This window comes from Alligator mississippiensis, chromosome 2 (genome assembly GCF_030867095.1).
Source record: "Alligator mississippiensis isolate rAllMis1 chromosome 2, rAllMis1, whole genome shotgun sequence".
NCBI lineage: Eukaryota > Metazoa > Chordata > Crocodylia > Alligatoridae > Alligator > Alligator mississippiensis.
Window position 1 is genome coordinate 275254463 of NC_081825.1, and position 23465 is coordinate 275277927.

At 42.6% G+C, this 23465-nt stretch overlaps 1 protein-coding gene across 3 annotated transcripts in view; it reads right to left on the bottom strand.

The window, feature by feature from the left end:
- Window positions 1-23465, bottom strand: part of TRIP11 (thyroid hormone receptor interactor 11) — a 68473-nt gene that overhangs the window by 38978 nt on the left and 6030 nt on the right. The window contains exons 2-10 of one of the 3 annotated variants that reach the window (XM_006259233.4): window positions 23297-23373; window positions 22603-22713; window positions 19832-20104; window positions 17265-17333; window positions 10609-10774; window positions 7720-8088; window positions 5342-5382; window positions 3782-3877; window positions 1191-1397 (exon numbers count right to left, since the gene is read on the bottom strand). In XM_006259233.4, the coding sequence (XP_006259295.2) occupies window positions 1191-1397; window positions 3782-3877; window positions 5342-5382; window positions 7720-8088; window positions 10609-10774; window positions 17265-17333; window positions 19832-20104; window positions 22603-22713; window positions 23297-23373 (1409 nt within the window). Of the gene's footprint in view, window positions 1-1190; window positions 1398-3781; window positions 3878-5341; window positions 5383-7719; window positions 8089-10608; window positions 10775-17264; window positions 17334-19831; window positions 20105-22602; window positions 22714-23275; window positions 23374-23465 lie in introns of all 3 variants that reach the window. The other 2 variants (XM_019481662.2, XM_019481663.2) reach the window with 2 other exon arrangements.

A 23465-nucleotide genomic window follows, 5' to 3' on the forward strand; every position in this document is an offset into this window, starting at 1 on the left:
AGGCACATGTTCATTTAATTGTGCAATGGGATCTGACCCCTAATCCGAAGAATTGTGGCACCTGCTATGCCACATGTGCACGGCAGGACACGCTCCCAGGCTCCCCCTGAACCAGCAAGTTGAAAGCCAGGCACCTGCAGCCTGACTGAACCTGAGCAGTCTCAGGGCATGTTCTCCAGAGTCAAGAAATTAATAGCATCACAAAAACAGGATGCTACACTTTAAACTTAAAAGTGTAGCAGAATAACCAGAGCCAGCTCAACAACTCCAGTGTAATCCTGTAACTAGGATTGACAATCAGAGCTGATTGTCAGTCCCAGCCCCAGGACTGCACTGGAGCTGGTTCCAGACTTGCGTGGTTACTGGGGCTGGGCCCAACAAATGTCGATCCCAGCCCCAGGAGTACACTGGAACTGGTTGAAGAGTCTGGTGTGGCCCTGGGCTGAGAACCTGCTTACTGGCACCCCCAGCCCCAAACCAAACCCCTTTGTAACCTCACATAAGGTCTATTCCAAAACTGAAGAGAATGCCCTAAACATCAATGGGCAGATCACTGCTGACCCCGATGAGTCAGGAAACCAGAAAGTAAGTTTAGAGACTGCCAAGTACTGTCCATAGACAAGTCTCTCTGCTGCCACCATCACACATCAAACGAAAAAGCGGAGAACAAGAGACAGAGACTGAACACCAGACAGGGCTTGGGGTGAAAAGAGAGTTCAGGCGGAGTGGTGAAAGACATGTACATAAACCCTACATAACTCCCATTTCTCCCTCCACAGACTCATTGCCCCTTCCCTCCTTACACATCTTCTTCCACAAACAGCTGCTGACAGAAGAATCTAAGCCATTCCCTGGTACTGTACACACATTAATACACTGCTGCATCACTGGCCTTACAGCTCAGCCTACATCAGGGCTGTCCAACTTCTGAGTGACCAGGCACTGCAGGCCCCCCAGCCACATGCTGTGCCAGCTGCACACACCACTGAGCAAACTCCTGTCCCCCTCTCCCTACTGCTGCACTGCACGAGCCATCTTTGCTACAATGCAGGTGCCTCAACAGCGTGCAACATGATTATGCAATGTAGGCATACCCTTAAATCCCCTGGTACCCATGAGCAAAGATTGATGTCACAGACTTAGTAACTAAAATGTAAAGAAGTTCAGTAATTCTCTGTAATATTTGCTACCTGTGTAGCTTCCTGGTTCTGTTTGTCCAGTTCTTCCAATTCTGCTGTTAGAGTTTCACGTTCAGAAATACTTTCACTGAATTCATGCTCCTTCCTCTCCAAGTCTTGCCTTAACTGATTTAATTCCAAAGTCTGATCTTCAGTTGATGCAGGTGTAACATCTGCATTTTTTTGCTGGAAGTCCAACAGTTCCTTCTGAAGTTCTTCCTTAAGTTGAACATAAAGATACATTCTGAATACTGGATTTTAGCTTGCTAAAGTACAGAAACCCTAAAAAAGGTTACTTGAATTCTAGCCCAATTAAGACAAGGTTCTTTGGGTGAATCTGATATCTTTTATTAGACCAGCTTAAATAGTTTGAAACATTTTTAAGCAAGCTTTTGGGTTTAAAAACCCTTTGTCAGGCTGAAGAAGTTTCTGCAGTTGGTGTGCACTCTTCATTCATTCTAAAGAATATGTCTCATTAATATATGCTTATCTTTTCATCACAAAGATACCAAAACAACTTATACCTGTACACAAGAGTCACATTACCCATAAGTTAAATAGAAATATATCTACCTCTTCAGGACATATTCTCAGGGGAGTAAAATTTCATAGTTCCATAATAGATGTGCCCTAGGTGCGGAGCAAACTACATGACAGAGGAAGAAAGGAAGAAAAACGCCATGGGAGTTTTAAGTCAGGTCAGACTGCATATTCAGTATCTAGGAGTGACATCCAATGTGCTGCACAGCTCCACTTAAGTTACCTAACTGAATCAGCTGGAAGCTGTGCAACAGAATTGGTACTGGGGCTGTGCAAAGCTTTGGTCACTGGTTTGATTTGGCGGCCAAATCTCCGAATCCAAATCAAATCAGGAGACCCTTTAATCTCTCCGAATCGAATCGGAACCCTCCGAATCGATTCAGAGAGATTTGATGATTCAGACATAGACACAGCTTTAAATGTTTTTTCTACATCCTCAAGGTACCAGGTGGCTCGTGAATGCTGAGATGGTGGGGCAGATGGAGCATCTCACAGGAGCAAAGGGGGGTCCCTGGCGCAATCAGCAGCAGATCCAGAAGTGGACCAGAAGCACTTCCAGGTCCACCGCAGAGTGCACAGGGGACCTCCCCCCAGTGGACTGGTGCCTCCTGGGTCCCCCCACAGCCGATTGCTGAGCTGGGGGGGATCGCAGGGGGTGGGGTCTGACACCCAGCACGCGGGCCCCCCCATGCTCCTGTGGGGCGCTCCATCTGCCCCACCATCTTAGCATTCATGAACTGTGCCTGGTACCTCAAGGTATGTAGAAAAAACATTTGAAGCTGTCTATGACTGAATTGCTGATTCTCCGAACCAGCACTGAATCTTCAGATTCAGATTTGGCATAATCCAATTGGGACAGCGATCCGAATAAATTAATCAAATCACCGTCTCCCGAAGTGGGCCAAATCCGAATCCAAATCAAATACAGCATGCTTCACACACCACTAATCGGTATGACATGGAAGTGCACTACTTCACACTGTTACACATCACTGCAAAAAGTGCACTCCTTGCACAGTACAGAGAGCTACACTGCTTTCAGCTGAAGTTAGAATACACTCAGTGGCATAGCATTTCTGAGGGTACCACTGCCAATAACAATAAAATTGTTCTCTAGAATTAGTCTTTGTATTTACACAGGGCAAAGTGGATTCCAGGCCCACAGACCTACCAGGCACATAGTCCTCCCAGTAAACTAAATTGAACTCTAGGTATTTTGTAATGATCAAATATTGAGGAAATCCTGTCAAAAGTTAACCAGCATTTCCAGGAGAATCTTTGCTCCATCCTGGTGCTTAGCAAGCTGCGACATGCTGTACCCTAATAACCTACTTGCAGAAAAATACTTTTTTGGACCTATGGTGCAATATTATAAACTGTCTCTGCTACAGCAGGTTGCCTGGATGGGGTGAAAATAATGGCAAACAGGTTTGGAAAAATACAATGCAATGCCACATTGGAAGATAAACCATGTTTAAATAAACACTGGTAGAAAGCTACATCTATAGGGCCAGCAATACTGGTTTAAATGTCCGTGTTTAAATGTCAACACCCAAAAGGAATATAATATTGAAGGAAATTCTAAAAAGTGGTCAACATTAAAATGCAATATACATCAGTTTCTGGCAGGCAGTATTTATAACATAAGCAAAATGTTCATGCCACATTAACTAATAGACTTTTTGCTGTTAGCAGGTTAGTGGAAGAGACAAATACAGTGACAAAACAACTCAGAATCACTTACATTAATGCAAGTGTTTAACTGAAACAATTACATTTTAAAATAAGAATTTATGATACTTCCATGTATATGTTTGAAAGATAAATATATTTTAAGTGATGTTATATTTGCACACCCTTTTTGTCCAAATGCAGGGATGACAGACATGGTTTTCTAAATAGAAGTTTAAGGCAAATTTGAAAACTTTAAAACAGAATAACAAAAATATATGCATGTGAGTGTATGTACAATGTTTGATAGAGAAAAATGCTTTATTTCCCATTTCCTCTGATGCAGAAAAGTGTACATAAAACTAAAAGCACAAAAGTTCCAAAAAACATACCTTCTCTTTCCTTAGCTTATGATTTTCTTCTTTTAGGACTTGTATATCTGTTTTAACTTCTGGAAAATCTTCTCCTGGACCTATGAAACTGTCAGCCTATAAAAAATGGAATTCATAAAAATCAAAATTTTCAAATGAATTACGATCTTATGAGTATTCTGTATTACAGAAGAGTATACAAAAATGAAAAATGAAAACATCAGAACTATCTGAAAACAGGTGATATTTTAGGTCCTAAAAACACTCTAGAAGTCTAAATGTGAGTTCTTGGTGGACTCAAATCCATAAATATATATGCTGTGTAAAACTGAACAGTAACCTGTTGCTTGAAGTTCCAGTACTTCCTTTTAACAAAGCAGGTTATGTAATCAGATTAAGTATGTCTTCCCTATCCATTCTATGTCCAGTCTCTAAACTATTAGTCTGACACTAGCCAGCTGCTCATCAAGAGCAATAGGTGGGGGGAGGGTGGGAAGGAGCACTGCCACCCACCGCCCGTGCTGCTGCCATTCTGCCTCTGGCCCCAGGCGCCCCCTCCCCACCCCTCCGCCCCCCGCCCCCCTCCGGGGCACCACTGCCTCCCAGGTCTGGGGGAAGTTTGCACGTGGCAGCCGCAGCCACCACCCAACAGCCCGCACTGCCACCGCTGCAAATCCAGTTATGCGCAACCCTCTCCTCAACTGCCCTCCCTCCGTCCCTCCCGGCTGTTCTTGGGGCCTGGCAGTGGCGGTGGGGCACCACCACTGTGCTCTCCCATCCACTTCCCACTTCCTCCCCACCTTCTCCACCTCCCTGCCAGCTTTTGTTGGGGCCCGGCAGTGGCAGTGAAGTCAGAGTGGAGGAGCGAGGCCAGCATGCACCGCCAGCCCCCCATGCTGCTGCCCCCCAAAGAACAGGGCCGAGGCGGGTTGGGGGGGGCAAGGCCAGCCCTGCCCCACCCCCCCAATCTGTCCCCACTGTGCTGGCAACGCTCCGCTGTCCCAGTCCGTCACTGCCATTGTCCTTCATGACTAACGGGGGGGAGGCATGTGGGGACAGAGCACCACCAGCCAGTGCTGCCACTCTGCCTCTGGCCCCATGCACCAGAGTGGGGAGGCAAAGCCAGCACCACTGGCCTCACTCCCCGCTCTGTCCCCACCATCATGACAACGCTCTGCCATCGTCCTCTGCCTCCAAGGAGCAGGGCGGGGGGTGGGAGGAGGGGGCGAGGCCAGCATTGCTGGCCCCTCAGTTACCAGTGTCATGGCAGCACTCCGCCATGTGTGCCTGTCTGTGAAGAGCACTCTGATTGGTTATTTCAGTCAGCATTGTGATTGGCTGCCGAGACAATCAATCAGAGTGCAAAAAAAGCATTACAGACAGACAGACAGACAGACAGACAGACAGACTAAGGCTTTTATTATATTAGATTATTTCCTTGATTACCACAATAGAACATGCACTGAAATAAAAAACGTTCAAAAAAATCTTTAGTAAAAAACAATTTCAAGAGATTGTGTTCTGCTTCATAGTTAGTTTTATTATTACAACTTGTGTTGGCATCATTCAGAGATCATTTACCTGCTTTAAGCTATTAAGTCTCTGTATTTCTTTTTCTGCATCTGTAAAAACACCAAGAAAATTTATTATTTTTTTATGAAAATTAGAAGATGAAGTAACAAAAACCAAATTAACATGCCCAGGCAATACTCCTAACCTACACCATGAACATGTCATAACAGTGAGGAAACAAATTAGTAACAACAAAATAAGTTTTATTAGTCCTAAGTTAGACTCTCAGGTGACAGGGTACAATATATGTTCCTAACACTGCTTATCAGTGAGCTTGTCTGTAAAAAGTTAACTCTGAATGAACCTTTAAGACGCTTTTTTTCCTTATTAAACTCCAAAGAAGATGATGCTTAAAAGGAACAGACTAAATATTTGACCATTGTATAGCCCATACCATCTGGGCACAGACTGTTTGCCTGTTGCAGGCATGATGCCAATGACTTCCTGGACTGAGTGCCTTGAAAGGCCCATAAATAATAGGCTCCATAATCCTCTCAATATTCACTTTTGAGAAGATTCAATATGGGGACCATCCATGGCTCTCTCCCTTATATTTTGTGAGAAAATGCCAGGACCTGCAGAGAACTCTTTGAGATTCTGTAGGAAAAAGAAGAATAATGCCAAAGAAAAGGGGATGATTTATATTTAGAAAGCCTTGTGTTCAGACATTTGAAGAACCTCTAGACTCTCTAGGAGGTATCTACCCCAAGTTGCTGGGAGCAAGGGAATTAAAAAAGGACATAGATCCTGAAGGAAGTAAAGAAAAGAGATTTGGATGAATAGGAAGAAACAAACCAAACAAGTAGGAAATATCGTTTTTACATGCCCCAGGGCAACTGTAATATTGCTCTAGTATCATACTTAGCTTCTTTTCTTTCAATCCTAAACCTAAATTGTAGAAATATTTAACACCTCCCACACTTGTGATACTTGAAAGAGATTTGTCAGAAATCTCTCAAATCTTTTTATCTGAGGCCAAGTCTACATTAGAGGTGCACCAATATATCAGTTGCCTATTGCTGCCAATCTGATAAAAGGGAAATTTACATTACTAGCTACTGACTTTTTTTGGCCATGGTAACTAGTAACTATCTCCAATACTTAATTATGCCTTCTGGCTGGGGCCCCCTGATGCCTGGGTTTTCTCCCTCAAGCTGGGCTGGCCCCAGATACATGCCATCCCCTAACCAGCAGGCCAGGCTGGATGGGAGCAGAGCAGCTGCCGCAGCATCCCAGGCACTGGTGCAGACTATGGCCAGGGCAGGCTCTGTAAAACACCGTGCAGATGGGACTGGGGCAGGCAGAGATGAGCTGCCTGGCCCAGCCCAGCCCAGCCCAGCGCAACTCAACCCACAGTGCCTAGAGGTCTGTGCCCCAGCGGCCGGGGACACAGCCTGGCAGGGGCTGGGGCAGCTACTCCTCCGCTGTGTGCAGCAGGATCCTTCCCCCAGTAGGGAGTCTAGCGCAGTGACCACCTAGCTCTGGGCAGCCTCAGGCTCAGGCAGCTGCCCCCCCCCTCCCCCCCCACCAAGCTGGGGCTGAAGGGCAGGGGCTGCAACTGGCATGGGGCACTTTTACATGTGCTCTGGGAAGGGGGGGGGGCAGGGTGGCACTTTAATTAGAGCAGCTCTGAGAGCCACTCTAATTAAAGTGCCATTGTGTCTCCTGTATCAGCATCTCCACACTTAGAAATGGTGGTGGGGGGACACTTGTACTAAAGCTGATTCAACAAGCTTTATTAGTAAATATCGGTTATTGAATCAGTATCAGTCAATGTAGCTGGTTAAGAGTTGACTGTTGACATCAGCCAAGAAAATCTTTATGGGTAAACCCCTAGTCTACATTACAGAATTCAGTATGAGCCCCAAGTAACAACAGCAGTGCCTGCAGAAGCTATAGTAGAGAGTTAAGGGGAAAAATTATGATTTACTGATATAGTTTGTTTCCATCTACTATGCCAGTAGAGAGAGCAGCTTTGCTGGTATAGCTGCATTCAGACTAGTACAAATTTGCCAGAATAGTATGCCAATAAATCTAAACAGGCAAAGTAACCCTAAGACAGACATGAGTCTTATTAATGTTGGTGAAAATGCTGTATAATTTTTTAAAACTGATGTACTACTTATTTCTGGAATTTTAAATCAATTTTAATACATTCAAGCTGATTTTTAATTTTTTTTAAAACAAAAAAAAAATATTCTTGCTAGGTAGCTACTAAACTAGTCAAACTCCTAAGTCATCACAGTGAGCCAAAATTAGTCCTAACTGTTTATCCTTTCACTTAATCCTTTCAATGCCCAATCCATTTTTTTAGAAGCAGCTGTTTTCATGGTATTTAACTGCCTATTCTTATATATAATCTTTTGAGTAGTTCAATTTTTTCATACCCAACAGTGCTTGCTGTAGTCTGAGCACTTCTTCCTCCACAGGTGATGACATAGGTTGGAACTTTCCCCCCTGTTCTTTCAGAATAGTCTCCTGCTCTGCAACAGAATTTTGAAGCTTACTAAACTCAGAATTCAGCCTTTCATATTCTTGCGTTATTTGGCTTTTTTCCACCTTTACCAATTCTTGCTCTTTAAGAAGGATGTTATTTCTCTCTTCTGCAGAAGCTAATTTCCGATTTAGTTCTTTAATGTGACCCTCCAGTTCCTTCATATTGTGCATGCTCTCTGCTTTTCCAGTTGGTAGGTTCTGAATGAACTTTTTCAGTTCACCTATTTTAGAATGATCAGTAACTTCAGTGCCTGCACCTCCTGAAAGACACGAGAGTTTATAACAGTAAAATAGCAGCACAAGTCCCTTTCATGGAATAGTTTCAAGTAATCTTTACCTCAAAAATATTGTTAATGCTAAAACAGGTTAAGTAAAATGGATGCTGAGACATCATCTACAGAAAACGAGACATTTGGAAGTACATCAAGATACGTGGTTGGCTTCTGAAGAGCAACACCTTGCAGCTCCTTATCTCAATGAAGTCTAACAGCAAGTCTGAAACAAGTAAAGTAGGTCTGACAGCATCCCAATCAATAATAAGTTATACATTTCATCAAGAAAAAATAAGCCACCCAAATAACAGTTTTGACCATAATATCATTAGGCTATCGTGTTCATTCAAAAGTAAATGCTATTATGTTTTGTCAGTTTTCTCTTTTTAATTTAGCAGAAATAACAAAGCTATTATAGGCTATATTTTTACACTAAGATGTATTTATGTTGACAGGTTTTAATGCTTCAGGGTTTTGGCTTTATATTTGTAATTAGTTCTTGAATTTACTAAACGGGTGCAAGAACTACAGAATCTTATAATAAACATAGACTGTATGTATGAATGCAACTTTCTGGTATGCTTACTTTATGTATCATGTTTTAATTTACAATTCAATCTAGAGTAAGCAGACAAATTATTATGCAAGGTGTTAATTTGTCCATCACACAAGGCCAGCAAATTTCACTCTAAATGATGCTTTCCACATCAAGACCATATTTAGCCGATGTTATCATTTCTTTTTAAAGATGTTTCAAACTTTAAGAGCCTCCATAGAGCTGTGCAGGCAAAACAACTTACAAAGCAGACATTTAAAACAACTGTACAGCTGTGAAGGACAGAAAGCCAAATCTGTAGATAAAAGCTTTGAAATGAAGGCATGAGACTCGGCAATTTATGTCCATGTGTACTCTGAAAGGAATTTCCAGGATCTACTTGAAGATGTTTCCCAGTGGGTAGAACACCAAAACAAATGTACAGCATAGTAGTTTTCACAGATACACTGTATCAAGTAGTATGACATTTATTACAGCTGAGTTGTTATGCAAAAAATGTGTGGCTTATGCCTCTGATTTTATCCAAGATTCTTTAAAAGAATTATTTTGTAAAACTGCTGAAGACAAGAGAGCAATTTTAGCAGGCATCTGAATCTTTCAATAAATTCCCTGTCACTGTTAGCTGAGTCTTCAAGAAGCTGCAAAGCTCTTAAAAAGCATTTTGCCCACTTCTGTTTATCCATCAGGAACAGTGCTGATCATGGAGTCAGCTTCTTAATACAGCCTTCTTGCATGTCTCCTGGCCCTTGCTCAAAGGATAACATGCACTCTTTGGGTACCAGTACACTGAAAAACAAGTTCCAAGTTCAAGCATGAATTTTGTAAGTTTGTTACCAGAAGTTCTACTAGAAGAGGACATCATTAACTGGAGGCATGCAAAAATTCATTTTTATGCATCTAGATCATGTGTTGGCAACGTACAACCTGTGGACCAGATATGGCCTGCAAAAGGACTGCATCTGGCCCACAAAAGTCCAACCCAGTCTGCATTCTGCTAAGGGCACAACCAACCAATCCCCAGCCATTCAATCCAGTCCACATTTTGCTAATGGCATGCAGACTGCCTCTGGCCACTCCAGCCAGCTCTTCCAGCCTGTGAGGGCTGCTCTTCTTCACTGCAGCCTTTGCTCATCCTTGCTGGAGGGGAATGGTGCCCTGCAGCACTGGCCAGGTCATAACCAGCAGCCTTCATTAATAAAAGTTTGCTGACTCCCTGTCTAGACATACAACCTCATTACAAGAAAAAACAGATAGAAAACTAAGGACTCGTTGCTGGTAAGTGGCAAGCAGTTTCAATTAATTTCCAATCCATCTAGGCACTTATGAAAACCTCATCACCAAATTTGAGCTTATATTAAGTAAGTGGTCCACTGACTTTGTGCCTTCATAACTTCTGTCCTAAGAAGTTCTAACCTTGTGTTTTCTGCAGCCTCCTTTGCAGCATGTCAAAGAGCTGAAAACAAGCTCGATTTAAAGTGTACTACCTGGCATATGGAAAATGTGATTCTAAATGGACATACATTATAAAGGTGAAAATTTTAAAGGTTTAAGAAAAACTCCACAAGCATAGAGATGTTTCTGTTCTCCAGCAAAAAGCTTAACAGATTATGACAAACTTAGGTATTTTTCAGAAGTAGGAGAACAAAAACCTTCAAGAAGAAGCACTCTCCTATCAGTGAAAAATGATTCTACAAGTTTGAAGAATTTTTTTATTTAAGATCTAGGCCAGAATCTGATGGAGAGCTAAAAATTCTAAGGAACCAAATTAGATATTAAAAAATAAATCCAGTTCAAGTCAATTATAGCCAAAGTAACATAAGAAGAGCTAAAGTAGTCTTCATGTAACAAACACCACCTGTACTGCTCATTTTATAGGTATTTGACATTTTCCTTATAAATGAAAACTAAAAACAGCAGTTAATAAAACAGAATGATCACAGGATAATAAAGACCTTGCTGTAACTGATTCTCCAGTTCTTCAATTCGCTCCTCATATTCTCCTAATTCTTCTCGATGTCGACGACTTAGCTCTACTAATTTCTGTCGATGTGCATCCTGTAATACTGAAAGCTCGTGCTGATGTTCATCTATTTCTTGACTTAAATTCTGCTTCAGCTCCTAAAAAGTGTGATTGGACAAAAACAATTACAAAATACAAAACAGAAAATTCTATTGCACTGTATGCATGTTTTAAAAAGGAGATCGTCTTGTACCTAGAAAAATTAAAGGGCTTATACCACAGAGATCTACCAAATATTTCACAACTAAAACAACACTCACCTTTTAAATGAAGTCATTTATGCAAACAATGTCTGGTATGGTACAGGATATAAAAACACAGCGCCAAAGAGCTTACACGCTTAGGCACATCGGCAAAGTGAGTTACTAGGTTATAAGAATACTAAATTTTTTTTTGGATTTCCTTCTTCATTAACCCTATTATTAAATTACAGTATAATCAGGTGAAGGCAGTCTCATAATGTCGAGAAATTATATATAGCAGCAACAAAAAGTAACCCAAACACTGTTAATGAAGAATTCTATAATAGCGTTATATAGAAAACCCCAACACTGATAATGGATAGTATTGCTGACAAGCAAGTAAGCAAGTTCACTTGTCAACATAATCAGGAAATGGAAAGCCAAAACTCATGCTACATAGGTCCTGGGGTATACACTATGTGCAGTGTGTATCCTGGGGCAAGCCCCCACATTCTGTGTGCTGCTGTCTATGGGTCAGCTCAAGATCCAGGGCCAGCACAGAAGGCCAGATGATGGGGCTCTGCAGGCTGTATCTTTGACACCCTGATCTAGATAAACAATCCAAAATAATGCTTAATAACCAGCAGTGATAAAGGCTTTCAGTTCATCCTCAGCTTCCTAAACTGAGTATGCTCGTTTGAATAACAACAAAATATACCACTTATTCAGCATGCTACACCCTCAAAGAGCTCAACAACTACTTAAGAAAAAAAAATATACTATTCTGGATGCAAGATTCTATGGTATAACCATATTAAAGGAGAGCTGGAAGAAACCTGAAAGGTCACCTTCTGGCCCAAGTTGCTGCTCAATTACGGGTCATCTTTGCTTAAGCCATTCCAGTCAAGTGGGATTCTACAACCTTCCTAGGTCAGGGACTGGCAACCTTTTACAATCCTCAGACTGGAACAACCCAATTGTGATATAATGCAGGCCAGGTGACTTCAGCAGTGTCAGCAGCACAGGACTTTCTTCATAGCCACACTGGGACCCGGCACCTGGGAACTGCACCCATACTACCGACACTTGTCAGCCTCCTGCTCCTTAGCTGTAGCACGGATGCAGCTTCCAACCCATAAGGAGCTACACTGGGGCCAGGCATGTACAAACTGCATCCATGCGGCTGCTGCTTCTCCCTTCTTCCCTCACTCCTGGCTATGGTGCAGGCACAGCTGGAAGCTACCTGGCCCCAAAGCAACTCCCTACTGGCTGGAAGCTGCACTTATATCACACCTGGGGAGCAGGAGGCTGGGGGAAGTGGTGGCAGTGTGGGCGCAGTTCTCAGCTGCCTGGTCCTAGTGCAGGGACAGTCAAAACCTCCTGTCACTGACATGCCAGCAAAACCACCCAGCTAATGTTGGACTGCAGCCGGGAGGCAGGAAGCAGCAGCAGTGGTGTGGGCACAGCTGGAAGCTGCCTGCCCCTGGCACAGCTCCTTGCTGCCTGGCCCTGGCATGGGCAAAGCCACACCCTTCAACTCCATGGGCAGGATCTAGTGACTCCATGGACCAAATCAAGGCTGTAGGCTGTGTATTGCCAACCCCTGCTCAAGGCAATCTGTTCCAATACTTAACATCCTTCCAAGTAAGAAAGTCCTTAACATCCAATCTAAAGTACCCCTGCTGCAGTTTAAGACCATTTCACCTTGTCCTGTTCCCTGTAGCAACAGATTAATCAGTCAGTCATCAACCACTTCATAACCACCCTTCAGGTCTTTGAAGACTGATCAAATCTCCCTTCAGTCTTCTCTTCTCCAGACTAAACAATCCCAGTTCTTCCAACCTTTTCCCATAGGAAAGGTCATGTTTCTTAAACCTGTAATCATTTTTGTTCCTTTTTGCTGGACTCTAATTTCCACATTTTCTTGAAGTGCAAGGGATGGAAAGGAGCACTCAAGGCAAGGCCTCACCGACCCTAAACAGGGTGAAAGAATCACTTCCCTTGACTTGCAAGTGATGTTCTTATTCAAAACAGCCCAGTATGTTATTAGCTTTTTTTTTTGCTTTTTTTCTTTTTTTTAAAACAAGAGCAGTGTTAGCTCATATTCAGCTTAAGGTCCTCTATAACTCCTAAGACCTAGGTCCTTTTTCTGCAATACTGCGGCCTAGCCAGTCCTTGCCCAGTCATGTGATTGTTCTGTTCTCAGTGCAGGACTTTGCCCATGGTCTTTAATTAAATGAAATTCAGGAAGAAAGTTTCTGCAGTTCATTAAGGTCATTCTGGATACTAATTCTATCTTCCAAAGTATCTGCAATTCCATCCCATGCAACTCCATCTCACCTGGAGTCTCTGCAAGAGTGCATTCAATCCCAGCCACCAATTTACTAGTGAAGATGTTAAATGGTACTGGATCCAAGACAGAACCCTGGGAAACCCTAGCTGACATCTCCTCCCAATTAGACATCAACCTTAACTCAGGATGACTAACTCATGGAACACAATGATCCAACCAATTGTGTACTGTATCCACTTTTCAGTAATTTCACCTAGACTGTATTTCCTTAGCTTACTAATAAGAATGTCATAGGAAAGTAGGACTCAAACAAAAAGGACCTGAGGAGGCTATCCCGTCCAAAAACCAGCTTGAGGCAGAATCATCCCTATTTAAACCATCCTAGACAAATGTTTGTATAATCTATTCTTAAGAACTTCAGCTATAACCAACACATACAACTACCAGTATATTGCCTAAAACATCAAAAATACTCTAGCTTGCCACAGATCACATAGGAGAATGAGAGCTCTGTCAATGTGCTCCCGCTACAAGGACAGTAGTAGTTTAAGATATGCACATGAAGACAATGACAAAAGCCTTGCTAACACGAAGCTACATCCACTGTCCTGTCCCTGTGCACAGTCCACCACTTTGTTATTGTCATTCAATCCTGCTGGCATGAAAACATTCAACTTTTCTAAGCAATCTCTAACCTGTACTTCTGCTATTCCAGGCTGTCTCCTCCCCTGTCCTTGATGCCAGATGTGCTTTATCATCAGGTAGCTGAACTTTTATTCATTAAATACTTCAGCCTTCTCAGAATCCATTGTAAAATTGCCTTCTGCATTGAGTAAGGGACCTACACCTTTCTTGGTCTTCCTTTTACTGCTGACATACTTGTAGACTGCTTTATGTTGCCTTTTATGTCCCCTGCTATAGGCTAAGGCACATACTGAGATACAGCTTTCTGATTCCCATCACCACATGCCTATGCAATGCTCCTAGACCATTCCTAGTAATATGGTCACATCCCGACTTTTTGTAAGATTCCTTTTGTGTTTCATGTCACTGAAGGGTTTGTTAGTTAGCCAGGCCTGTCACCTGAGGCATATCCTATCCTTTATTTGCACTAAAACAGAGGTTCCGAAACCTTCTTATTGCATACTACGTTCCAGATTTACCAGTTGCCTGCATACCCCTACAAGCATACGTTTTATATTTTAACCCCTTAAATGCCAATTATTATAATGAAAATTAAGCCTGCCGTCTCACAATTTCTCTCACGTACCCCACCATGGGGTATGCATACCAGTTTGGGAACCCCTGCACTAGAATAATCTTCTCTTGTACACTTAATACAGCATCCTTAAGGTACAAGCTCTCCAGGAATCTTCAGACTGCCTCCTGTGTGATCCTACCCACCAGTTCCCTGAGTTTTTAAAGACTGCTTTCATAAAGTACAGTGTCTTTATTCTAATGTTCTCCTTCCTACCTTCAACATCTAAACACTATCATTTCATTGTCACTGTTACCCAAGTTGCCTTCTACCTACATATTCTTGACCATATAACACAAGTGGTACAAAAGACTGTCTGAACCAGCTGCAGCATTAAATATCATTCACAGCTATTTGAGGAGATGTATTAGAGCCACATCCACATGAACGTGGACATTTGTTTCCCATGGACAAGAAACAGCAGCACACCTTGCGCCACTGCTATCCTTCCCTGGGGAATACCTGTGCCACACGCCCTCTAATGTGCAGCAGGTTATCCTGGGTGGGGTAAGGCAGGTTGGGCCAGCACTGGGCTGGCCCCAGAAGCCTTACCTGGGGTCCTGGGCTCTTCCTGGGGCAGCAGCAGAAGCACTCCTGCCACTCAGAGCCTGGCCAGCAGCCAGGGTGCGGCTCTGGCCAGCCAAGCTCTGGTTTTGGGCAACACGTACTGCCCCCCGGGTCTGCCATCCCGTTTTCACATGGGTTTTTTTGGACGCTGGAATCTCTCAGGGTCAAAAAAACCCACTGCACTTCTACTTTGCAGTGCGGAGAACACCTGAATGTGCAATGTGTGGCACCACAGATGTGTCTGTGGCGCAACATACCACATAGGCCACATTCAGAAGAGCATGGCTATGTGATAATCTTGTCCAGAATGAAAGTTTCATGTAAAAACCTGATCTGATTCAAGCTTCAAATAGACTTGTTGAGAGTTTTTCTCATTTGAAAGCTGCCTTAAGCATTCACAACTGTGGTGAAGGCACTACCAAAACAAGATACCCCTACTTTATTTTCACATATATTCAGCTCTAAGTAAGACAGTACTAGCATACATCAAACTCTATCCTTAGCAGCACAGTTTTGAAATTTTCAATATAGAAAAGGTAACTGCTTGATTTTATTAATACAAACACCACCCACCACCAGCACATTTTATATCAGTAATAAATGTAAATAGTTGTTTTCAGCTCCTGCAGCTAGGCCTTTAACTACCAGGAAAGCTCCTTCCCTTCTTTTATTATAAGATAAGATGTGTTTAAAATAATAAGTGGGGAGCCAAGTAAAAATGAGCAAATTCAAAATTACACCAAACTCTACCCATACTCTTACCTTACAATGTACTGGAAACGCATGGAAATCAGGTCACATTTAAGCAAGATAAAATACGGTCCACAAACAATTTTAAAATTACCATTTATATGTGTAATTTATCATGCATGTAACCACATATCACTAGCTAAAATACCAGCAGCATAACTACTCACCAGTAATTGCCACGTGCGGCAATGTTAAACGTCAGTAAATAAAAGCTATAATTTAGCTTTGTTTAAGTATACCTGCATAAAATCCATAAGCAGTGGGGTACTAAATTCATACTTAATACTGGTATCATACTTAATAGTAAGCCTAAAATTCTCAGGGGAACTGAATTTCAAGAAGTACATTATATGTAAAACATTTCTAAATGGCTTCCTTCCCAACACCAGAACCTTGGTTGACAAAATACACCCCCCACTGATTCACTCCCACTTGGGTGTGTCAGACTGGCATTCAGGCAGAGCAGAAAGCTCAGAGCAACCATGCATATGTATGATGGCTGCGTTTAGACAATTTCTAGTGAGAGCAGGGATCAGGGAGCTATGCCAAGGGATCAAGGGACACTAGCACTTCAATCTTCTCCAAGTACCCCTATGACTCCTCCCATGATATCTATTTTTCCTAGTTGCTGAATTAGAAGTGAGTGCAGAAGAGGAGGTGGAGGGAAGGGTTGTCAGAGGCAGACAAGGCCAGGAGATAAGCTATACAAACATGGCCTTACAGTTACCATTGACTTCTGTGTCTGTGTAGGATCTAGCACAGCAGTTTTTTACTTCACTAAACTCAAGGCATGCCTCAGAAAATCTAAGGTCTTTGCTTTTACTCATTTCTTAACTATGAAAAATAGAGCTATTATTCTGCTGCAAAGAACTCCCAAAGACCATGACACGTCACAATGTTTTTTATACTACGAATTCCCATCTTAAATCTATGGGTTTGTGTGAATGTGTAGGTGTTTGCACAGTTAAAAGCATTAATTTTGCACAGTACCTTTAAAAAGAACTCATGGTACCCCAGGGTACCACAGCACTATAGCTGAGAATCACTGGTCCAGCGAACCAGGTCCCTATTTATGACTAGGATTCCAACCACAACAGGACTAAAACAGCAGCAAAAGTTGTAACAACTCACCACCTGCTCCGGGGTAGGAAGGGAAAACCTACTGCCGGTTTACTCCGTTAGACATCCAGAACCTGAAGCACCACACAAGTCAGGCTATTTTTTAATGTGGTTTGGGCTTACTCTTGCAGACCTTATTCTAAGTCTATTTTATAACCAACCTAAAACGCACTTATAATCCACTCCATCAGATATGTTTTGAAATATAGAAAGCAGCAACATTTTAGTCAATCACATGCTAATACATATTTAATGCAAAAGAGTTAGGTCCTAATGTTGCAAACACTAGGCACACATTTCACTGTAATTGTGGGAAGGACCTGACTGGGGTCAAGGAAGCTGCTCATATCAGCACTTGTGCTCCAAGGTCTGAGAAGCAAATTATAAGTGTGAGTTGATTTGTCAAAATTGTCACTTACCTTGATGGTATTTTGCAGCTTGCAGATTTCACTCTGCTCATCATCATTTGTTCTTTGTACTTTGGAAGACTAAGCAAGAAAAAGATTATACTTCAGTTTAGCAAAATAAATTGAGATAAACGGAAATAGATTCTTTGTGTAAGCACTTCAACAGTATAGGATAATAGAATCATAGCAAGTTAGGTTTGAAAGGGACCTCAGGAGGTTATCCAGTCCAACCCCACGCTCAAAATAGGACCACCCCCAACTAGATCATCCCACCCAAGGTTCCATCTACACAGGTCTTAAAAACCTCCAAGGATGAAGATTCCCCAACCTCTCTGGCTAGCCAGATCCAGTGCTTTACTACCCTCCTAGTGAAAATGTGTTCTCTAAAATCTAAACTAAACTTCCCTTGCTGCAACTTGAGACCACTGCTCCTTGTTCTGTCATCTGCCACCACTGAGAACAATCTAGCTCCATCCTCTTTGGAATCCTCCTTCAGGTAGTTAAGGTTGCTCTCAGTCTTCTCTTCTCCAGACTAAATAAACCCAGTTCCCTCTCCTCATAAGTCACGTGCCAGAGACCTGTAACCATTTTGTTTTTGCCATCCACTGGACTCTCTCCTATATGTCCACATCCTTTCTGTAGTAGGGGGGACAAAACTAGACAGTACTCCAGATTGGGCCTCACTGGTACTGAATAGAGGGGAAGAATCACTTCCCTCAATCTGCTGACAACACTCCTACTAATGCAGCCCAGTATGTTGTTAGCCTTCTTTGCAACAGGGGTACACTGTTGGCTCATATTCAGCTTATTGTCCACTGTAACCCCCGGGTCCCTTTCTATAGAGCTGCTGCTGTAACCAATTCAGTCCCAGCCTGCAGCCACGTGTGGGATTGTTCCATCCCAACTGCAGGACTTCACACTTGTCCTTACTGAACCTCATGAAATTTCTTTTGGTCCAATCCTCAAATTTGTCTAGGTCACTCAGAACCCTAGCCCTATTCTCCAGCATATATACTACTCCACCCAGCTTAGTGGCATCTGCAAGCTTGCTGCGGTTACACACCATCCCATCTTCCAGATTGTTGATGAAGATAGTGAATACAATAAGCCACAAGACCTGGGGCACTCGATACCAGCTGCCAATTAAACATTGAACCATTGATTACTACTCTTTCAGCTCAACAATCCAGCCAGTTTTCTACCCACATTACAGTCCACCATTCATCCAAACCATACTTCCTTAGCTTGCTTGCAAGAATGTTGTGGGAGATGGTATCAAGAGCCTTGCTAAAAAGTCAAGGTATATCATGTCCACTGCTCTCCCCACCTACACAGAGCCAGTCACCTTGTCACAGAAGGCAATCAGGTTTGTCAGGCATGACTTGCCCTTGGTGAATCCATGCCGACCATTCCTAATCGCCTTCTCCTCCACATGCTTAGAAATGGATTCTTTGAGGATCTGCTCCATGATTTTTCCCAGGACTAAAGCAAGGCTGACTGGTCTGTAGTTCCCCAGCTGCTCCTTCTTCCCTTACTTAAAGAATGGGCATTATATTTGCCCTTTTCCAATCATCCAGGACTTCTCCCCATTGCCACAAGTTTTCAAAGATAATGGCCAGGGGCTCTGCAATCACAACTGCCAACTTAGAAAAAAAACACTGTAATGGAGAACATTTCTTAAATTTAAATCCAAGAATAGCAGTTAGCAGATTTCTCTTTTAAATTTCACACTATGTTTAACTGTATTTATGAGAGACTAACATTTTGATCAGTTTCTTGCATTTCAGTAAAAATTCACAGAAGCCAGTATTTTGTTTGCACAGCTCTGGGAGCAAGCAGGATAATTGTAATCAACCGAATTAGTTGATTAACGACTACTAACATAAGTTAAGAATTTTTAAGTGTCTGCTCTACTTGATGACAGCAGGCAGAAAATATGTTCCTTTTCAAATGATCCACAAAGAAGTTTAGTAGTAAAAAAAATGAAGTCATGAAAAGTAAAATTGTATTAAAATCTGAAACTATCCTTTTGTAAATATCTTTGCCAATACCCAATTAGGGGCAGAGCTAAAAAAAAACAACAAACCAAAAGTACTTTTGAAAAGCATATATAAAAATTCTGTAGTCATATTTTGAGCAAATCCTAGTACGTGTTTATTAAACTCTTTCTCTAACTGAATAAAATATAACAGCTGTTATTACTTAGTCAACTGCTTGCCAAAGATTAAATTCCATCTTCATAATTAAATTTTTATCTTCCCCCTCAGAAGAGTATGGGACTAATTCTTAGAACTCATGCTGCGCTGTATATTTCTGAAGTGCCAAACATATTAATTAATCCTTTCACTCTTTCCATAAGTTGGGTCTGTAGAAACTAGGCAATTTTACACAAAGAATAGTGGATGTAGAGTCTCCAGACTTGCATGGTTGCAAAACAGGGATAAGAGCTCTTTAGTTCCTAGCAGTTAGTCCTGTGGTCAGTCCATCAAGTCATTTTGCTTTTATATGTGCTTTCATGTGGCTGGCTCAAAGAGTCTTCAATTTGTTGAAAGTCCTAAATACAGGTGAAAATTACCCACCTGGGCAATCTGTTTCCAGTGATCAATCTCAGATTCAAGTCTAGAAACTTCATTGGACAATCTATTTATTTCTTGCTGGGACCAAATTACATCTCCAAAATCCATGTCATCTCCTTGAAAACCTGAAGAATGATGTCTAACCACAGGAACAAAGGAAGCTGATGTAGTAGTTGGTGGCACAATCCCTAGCTGTGCTGCCTGAGCAGCTGTCTGTAACTTTTGCAATTGTTCTTGTAGTGCATTCTGTCTAGCCTTCAGATGACTGACTTCCACCTAAATATACACAATACAAAGCATTATTTCAGTAAGAAAAACATCTCAAAATACATTCACTTTCTCTTTCATAAGCAGATGAATTTAAAACGTATCAAGTGCTATTTAGAACCTCATCTCCAGGGATCCTGGTTTCCCCCAGTAAAAAAGATAATTAAAAAAAATTAAATTAAATTAAAAAAAAAAAAAAATCACAAATTCTCTGATAAAACCCCCCAAATCAGTGATTAAAATTAAAGTCCCACCTACAGCCCCACTGATGCCTGTCATTCTCTCCCCAAAGCTCCCTGGCTCTGCTGGTGCCGCTCACTACCCTGCCCTGCGCCCCACTGCCAGCCCTGCTGGTGTCCCTACAACTTCTCAGCCCTGCTGGTGTCCCTAGTCCACAGCTCCTGTTCCCCCAGCCCTGCTGGAGGCAGATCCCAGCTGCCAGGACTATGGGGACAGGGACCTGGGTCCACAGCCCCCTGTCCCCGGCAGGAGGCAGCAGCTGCTGCAGTGGACCAGAGCCCAGCTCCCAGCCTGCTGCGGGCTCAGGTTGGGCGGGGGGCCGGGGGGGGGGGGGGAGGGGGGGGCGCGGCAGCAGCTGCTCCCCACCGTGGTGCACACTTCTGGGGGGCAGGGGGAACCCATGCCCCTCCACATCTGTGTGCGGGATGGAGGCTGTGCATTGCCCATTGCAGGCTTCCACCCTGCTGCCCTCCCCTGATGCCTCCACAGCCATATGCGTGACTCAATGCTGCAAAGAACACTGGGGCTGCACAGGAAGCTGCCTGCCACTTCAAACTCCGCACTACTCTGGCAAGGCATCCCTTGCCTGCGTGGCTGCAGCAGGGGTGGCAGCACAGGGCTGCTCACAGGGAACACGGGCAGCACAGAGGTCGCAATGGCAGACAGTTTCCTGTGTGGCTCTTCTGTTCCCTGCAGCACCGGGTAGCACATGCTGGTCTTGAGAAGCCTGAGGGGAATCAGCAGGGTGGGAAGCACAAGCCTAAAGTTGGCAGCCCACACCCCGTGTACAGATCTGGAGAGCACAGGTCCCCCTTCCTCCCCAGGAGTGCGTGCTGTCATGGGGAACAGCCCCCCCGACCTGAGCCTGCAGCCTGCCCCACCTCCACCCCATGCACAGAGCTGAGGGGCACGGGTCCCCCCTGCCCCACCCCTGGGAATGCACACAGCAGCAAGGAGCTGCTGCCCCCCACTCCTCCTCAAGGAGCTGCTTGCAGCCTTGCTCCACTCCCCAGCAGGGCCCTGAGGCCACACGCATTGCAGCCCCAGCCTCACTCAACTCCCACCCTCCATTCCTATGCGACTCTCAACATTGCCCCCCCACCACCCTTCCCTGCAAGGCTGCCTGAGGCCATGTACATGCACATGGTACCCCCTGCCTTACCACCCTCCTCCTCCTCTCTCCCAGCCCCCTGAAGGCTGGAACTCTGCCAGCCTGCAGAGGGCTCACTGCAAAATCCACAGGTTTCTCCAGGAAAGTGAGAAATCCATGTTTGCCTCTGGTAAAAGGTAAAATTCGCAGTTTAATCTGTCTTCCCATGGGAAATGGAAAACCTGGATTCTTGTTCATCTCACATACTAATCTCTGAGGTTTTTGTTTTTTAGAAATTAAAACAAGTGTTCCCCTTCCTACTCAACCAAGGAGGGATGTTCTTGATTGACCTCTTACCACAAATACCTTACCACAAGGACCTTAGTAAAACTTTTTCTAAAAGTTATTTCTATGCTATTTAGGCCCAGATCCACTAAAAGCTGTAGGATTTTCAGCAACAAGCTGCTGAAACAAATTTTAGGTTATTAATAAAAGATTTTTAATTAAATAATTTTAATTAAATAATAAAATGACTGAGGTGCACCTGAAGTTATTTAAAATAATAGAAATAAAGTTTGTTTTATGCTCCATAAAGCTTTTAGTATACTGCAGGTTTGGCTCCACATAATTCAATACTCGAGGGCGCAACCAGGTTTAAAGAAAGACTAGTGAATCTGCGCATCGCTGCAGAAGATCAAGTTGATTTTTTAATTTTCTATAACCTTTTGTCATAAGCATCATCTTTGCTTTATAGTTTATTCATCATTGCAACATCGAATCTCGAGTGAAGCATTTACTGAATGGCCCTTCATCATTATATCACTATGAATTGTGTGTAGGCCAACAGATCTGGCCTCCAGAATAAGAGATTTAATTCATATAGGTAAGATGCATATTAAATTCACAGATTATTTATTATAAGTATCAAAATACTGTCTTCCCACTTTTCTCTGCATCTACAAATACAGAAGAAAGAATATTCTACAGAATAAAGTTTTGGAGGTTTAGGGCCACTTTTCCTTGTTTCAAACTAAAAACCCAGATTGTTTGGTATTTTTAATTGAAAAGACAAAGACATTATATTACACAAATAAACCTAAACTATATCTATTTTTATACACATATTTATATATATTTTCCATACTTGAAAGAAAGATACAGACATATTCCAACATACCTCTTTCTGTTGTAGCTGATTTCGGTACTCTATGGATAACTGTTTTATTTGAAGTTCTGCTGCTTCATGTTTTTCTTCCAAATCACCACAGACTTTTTTCAGTCTCTCATTCTAGAAAAAATTAAAAATGACAATTAACGAATCTTGTGTGCCTAAGGAATTATCTGATCAGGCAAAAGCTTAATAACCGAGCATTCAAGGTTTTTCATGTTTCCTACTTTGCTCTTTCAGACTTAGAAACCTGTACACACAGTTACACTGTTGAGGATGACAGGCTGGAATTAGACCTTCAGAATTAGTTTTGATCTGAGGTAACAGTCACTTAACACACCCATATACCAGGTCATTACCAACCAGATGCTGATCCAATGTCGGACCAATGTATCAATGCACCTCTAGAATAAAGGCAAAAATGGCACAGGCAATGCAAGAGTAATCTTGCATCATCTGACCTGGATGCTATGATGGCTCTCTGGATACAGGGATGTAGGATACACAGCTTAGATTTTTAACATTGCTCTAACACTCATCTGTCACCCTGATTTCTAGAATGTCTTTAACAGATATCATCTTTAAAAAAAAAAAAAAAAAAAAAAAAGCTGAGTCTGGTAGACAGAGAGGAAACTAAACTTGGCCCTTAGCAGCATCAGTTTATCCTTCTCAAATACAGTACCTGCATTCCAGAGCGGCCTACCTCAGACTTCTGTGCTGCTTGAATACTTTCTATTTCTCTCAGTCTAGAATTGGAGACTTGAAGTTCTGTTGATTCATCTGAAAGATAAAAAGTTATTAATATTACAGTTTTCTAGTCTGAATGATTCTTAACTCTGTGGCAACAGACAAAATGAGATTCTCAAGTAAAA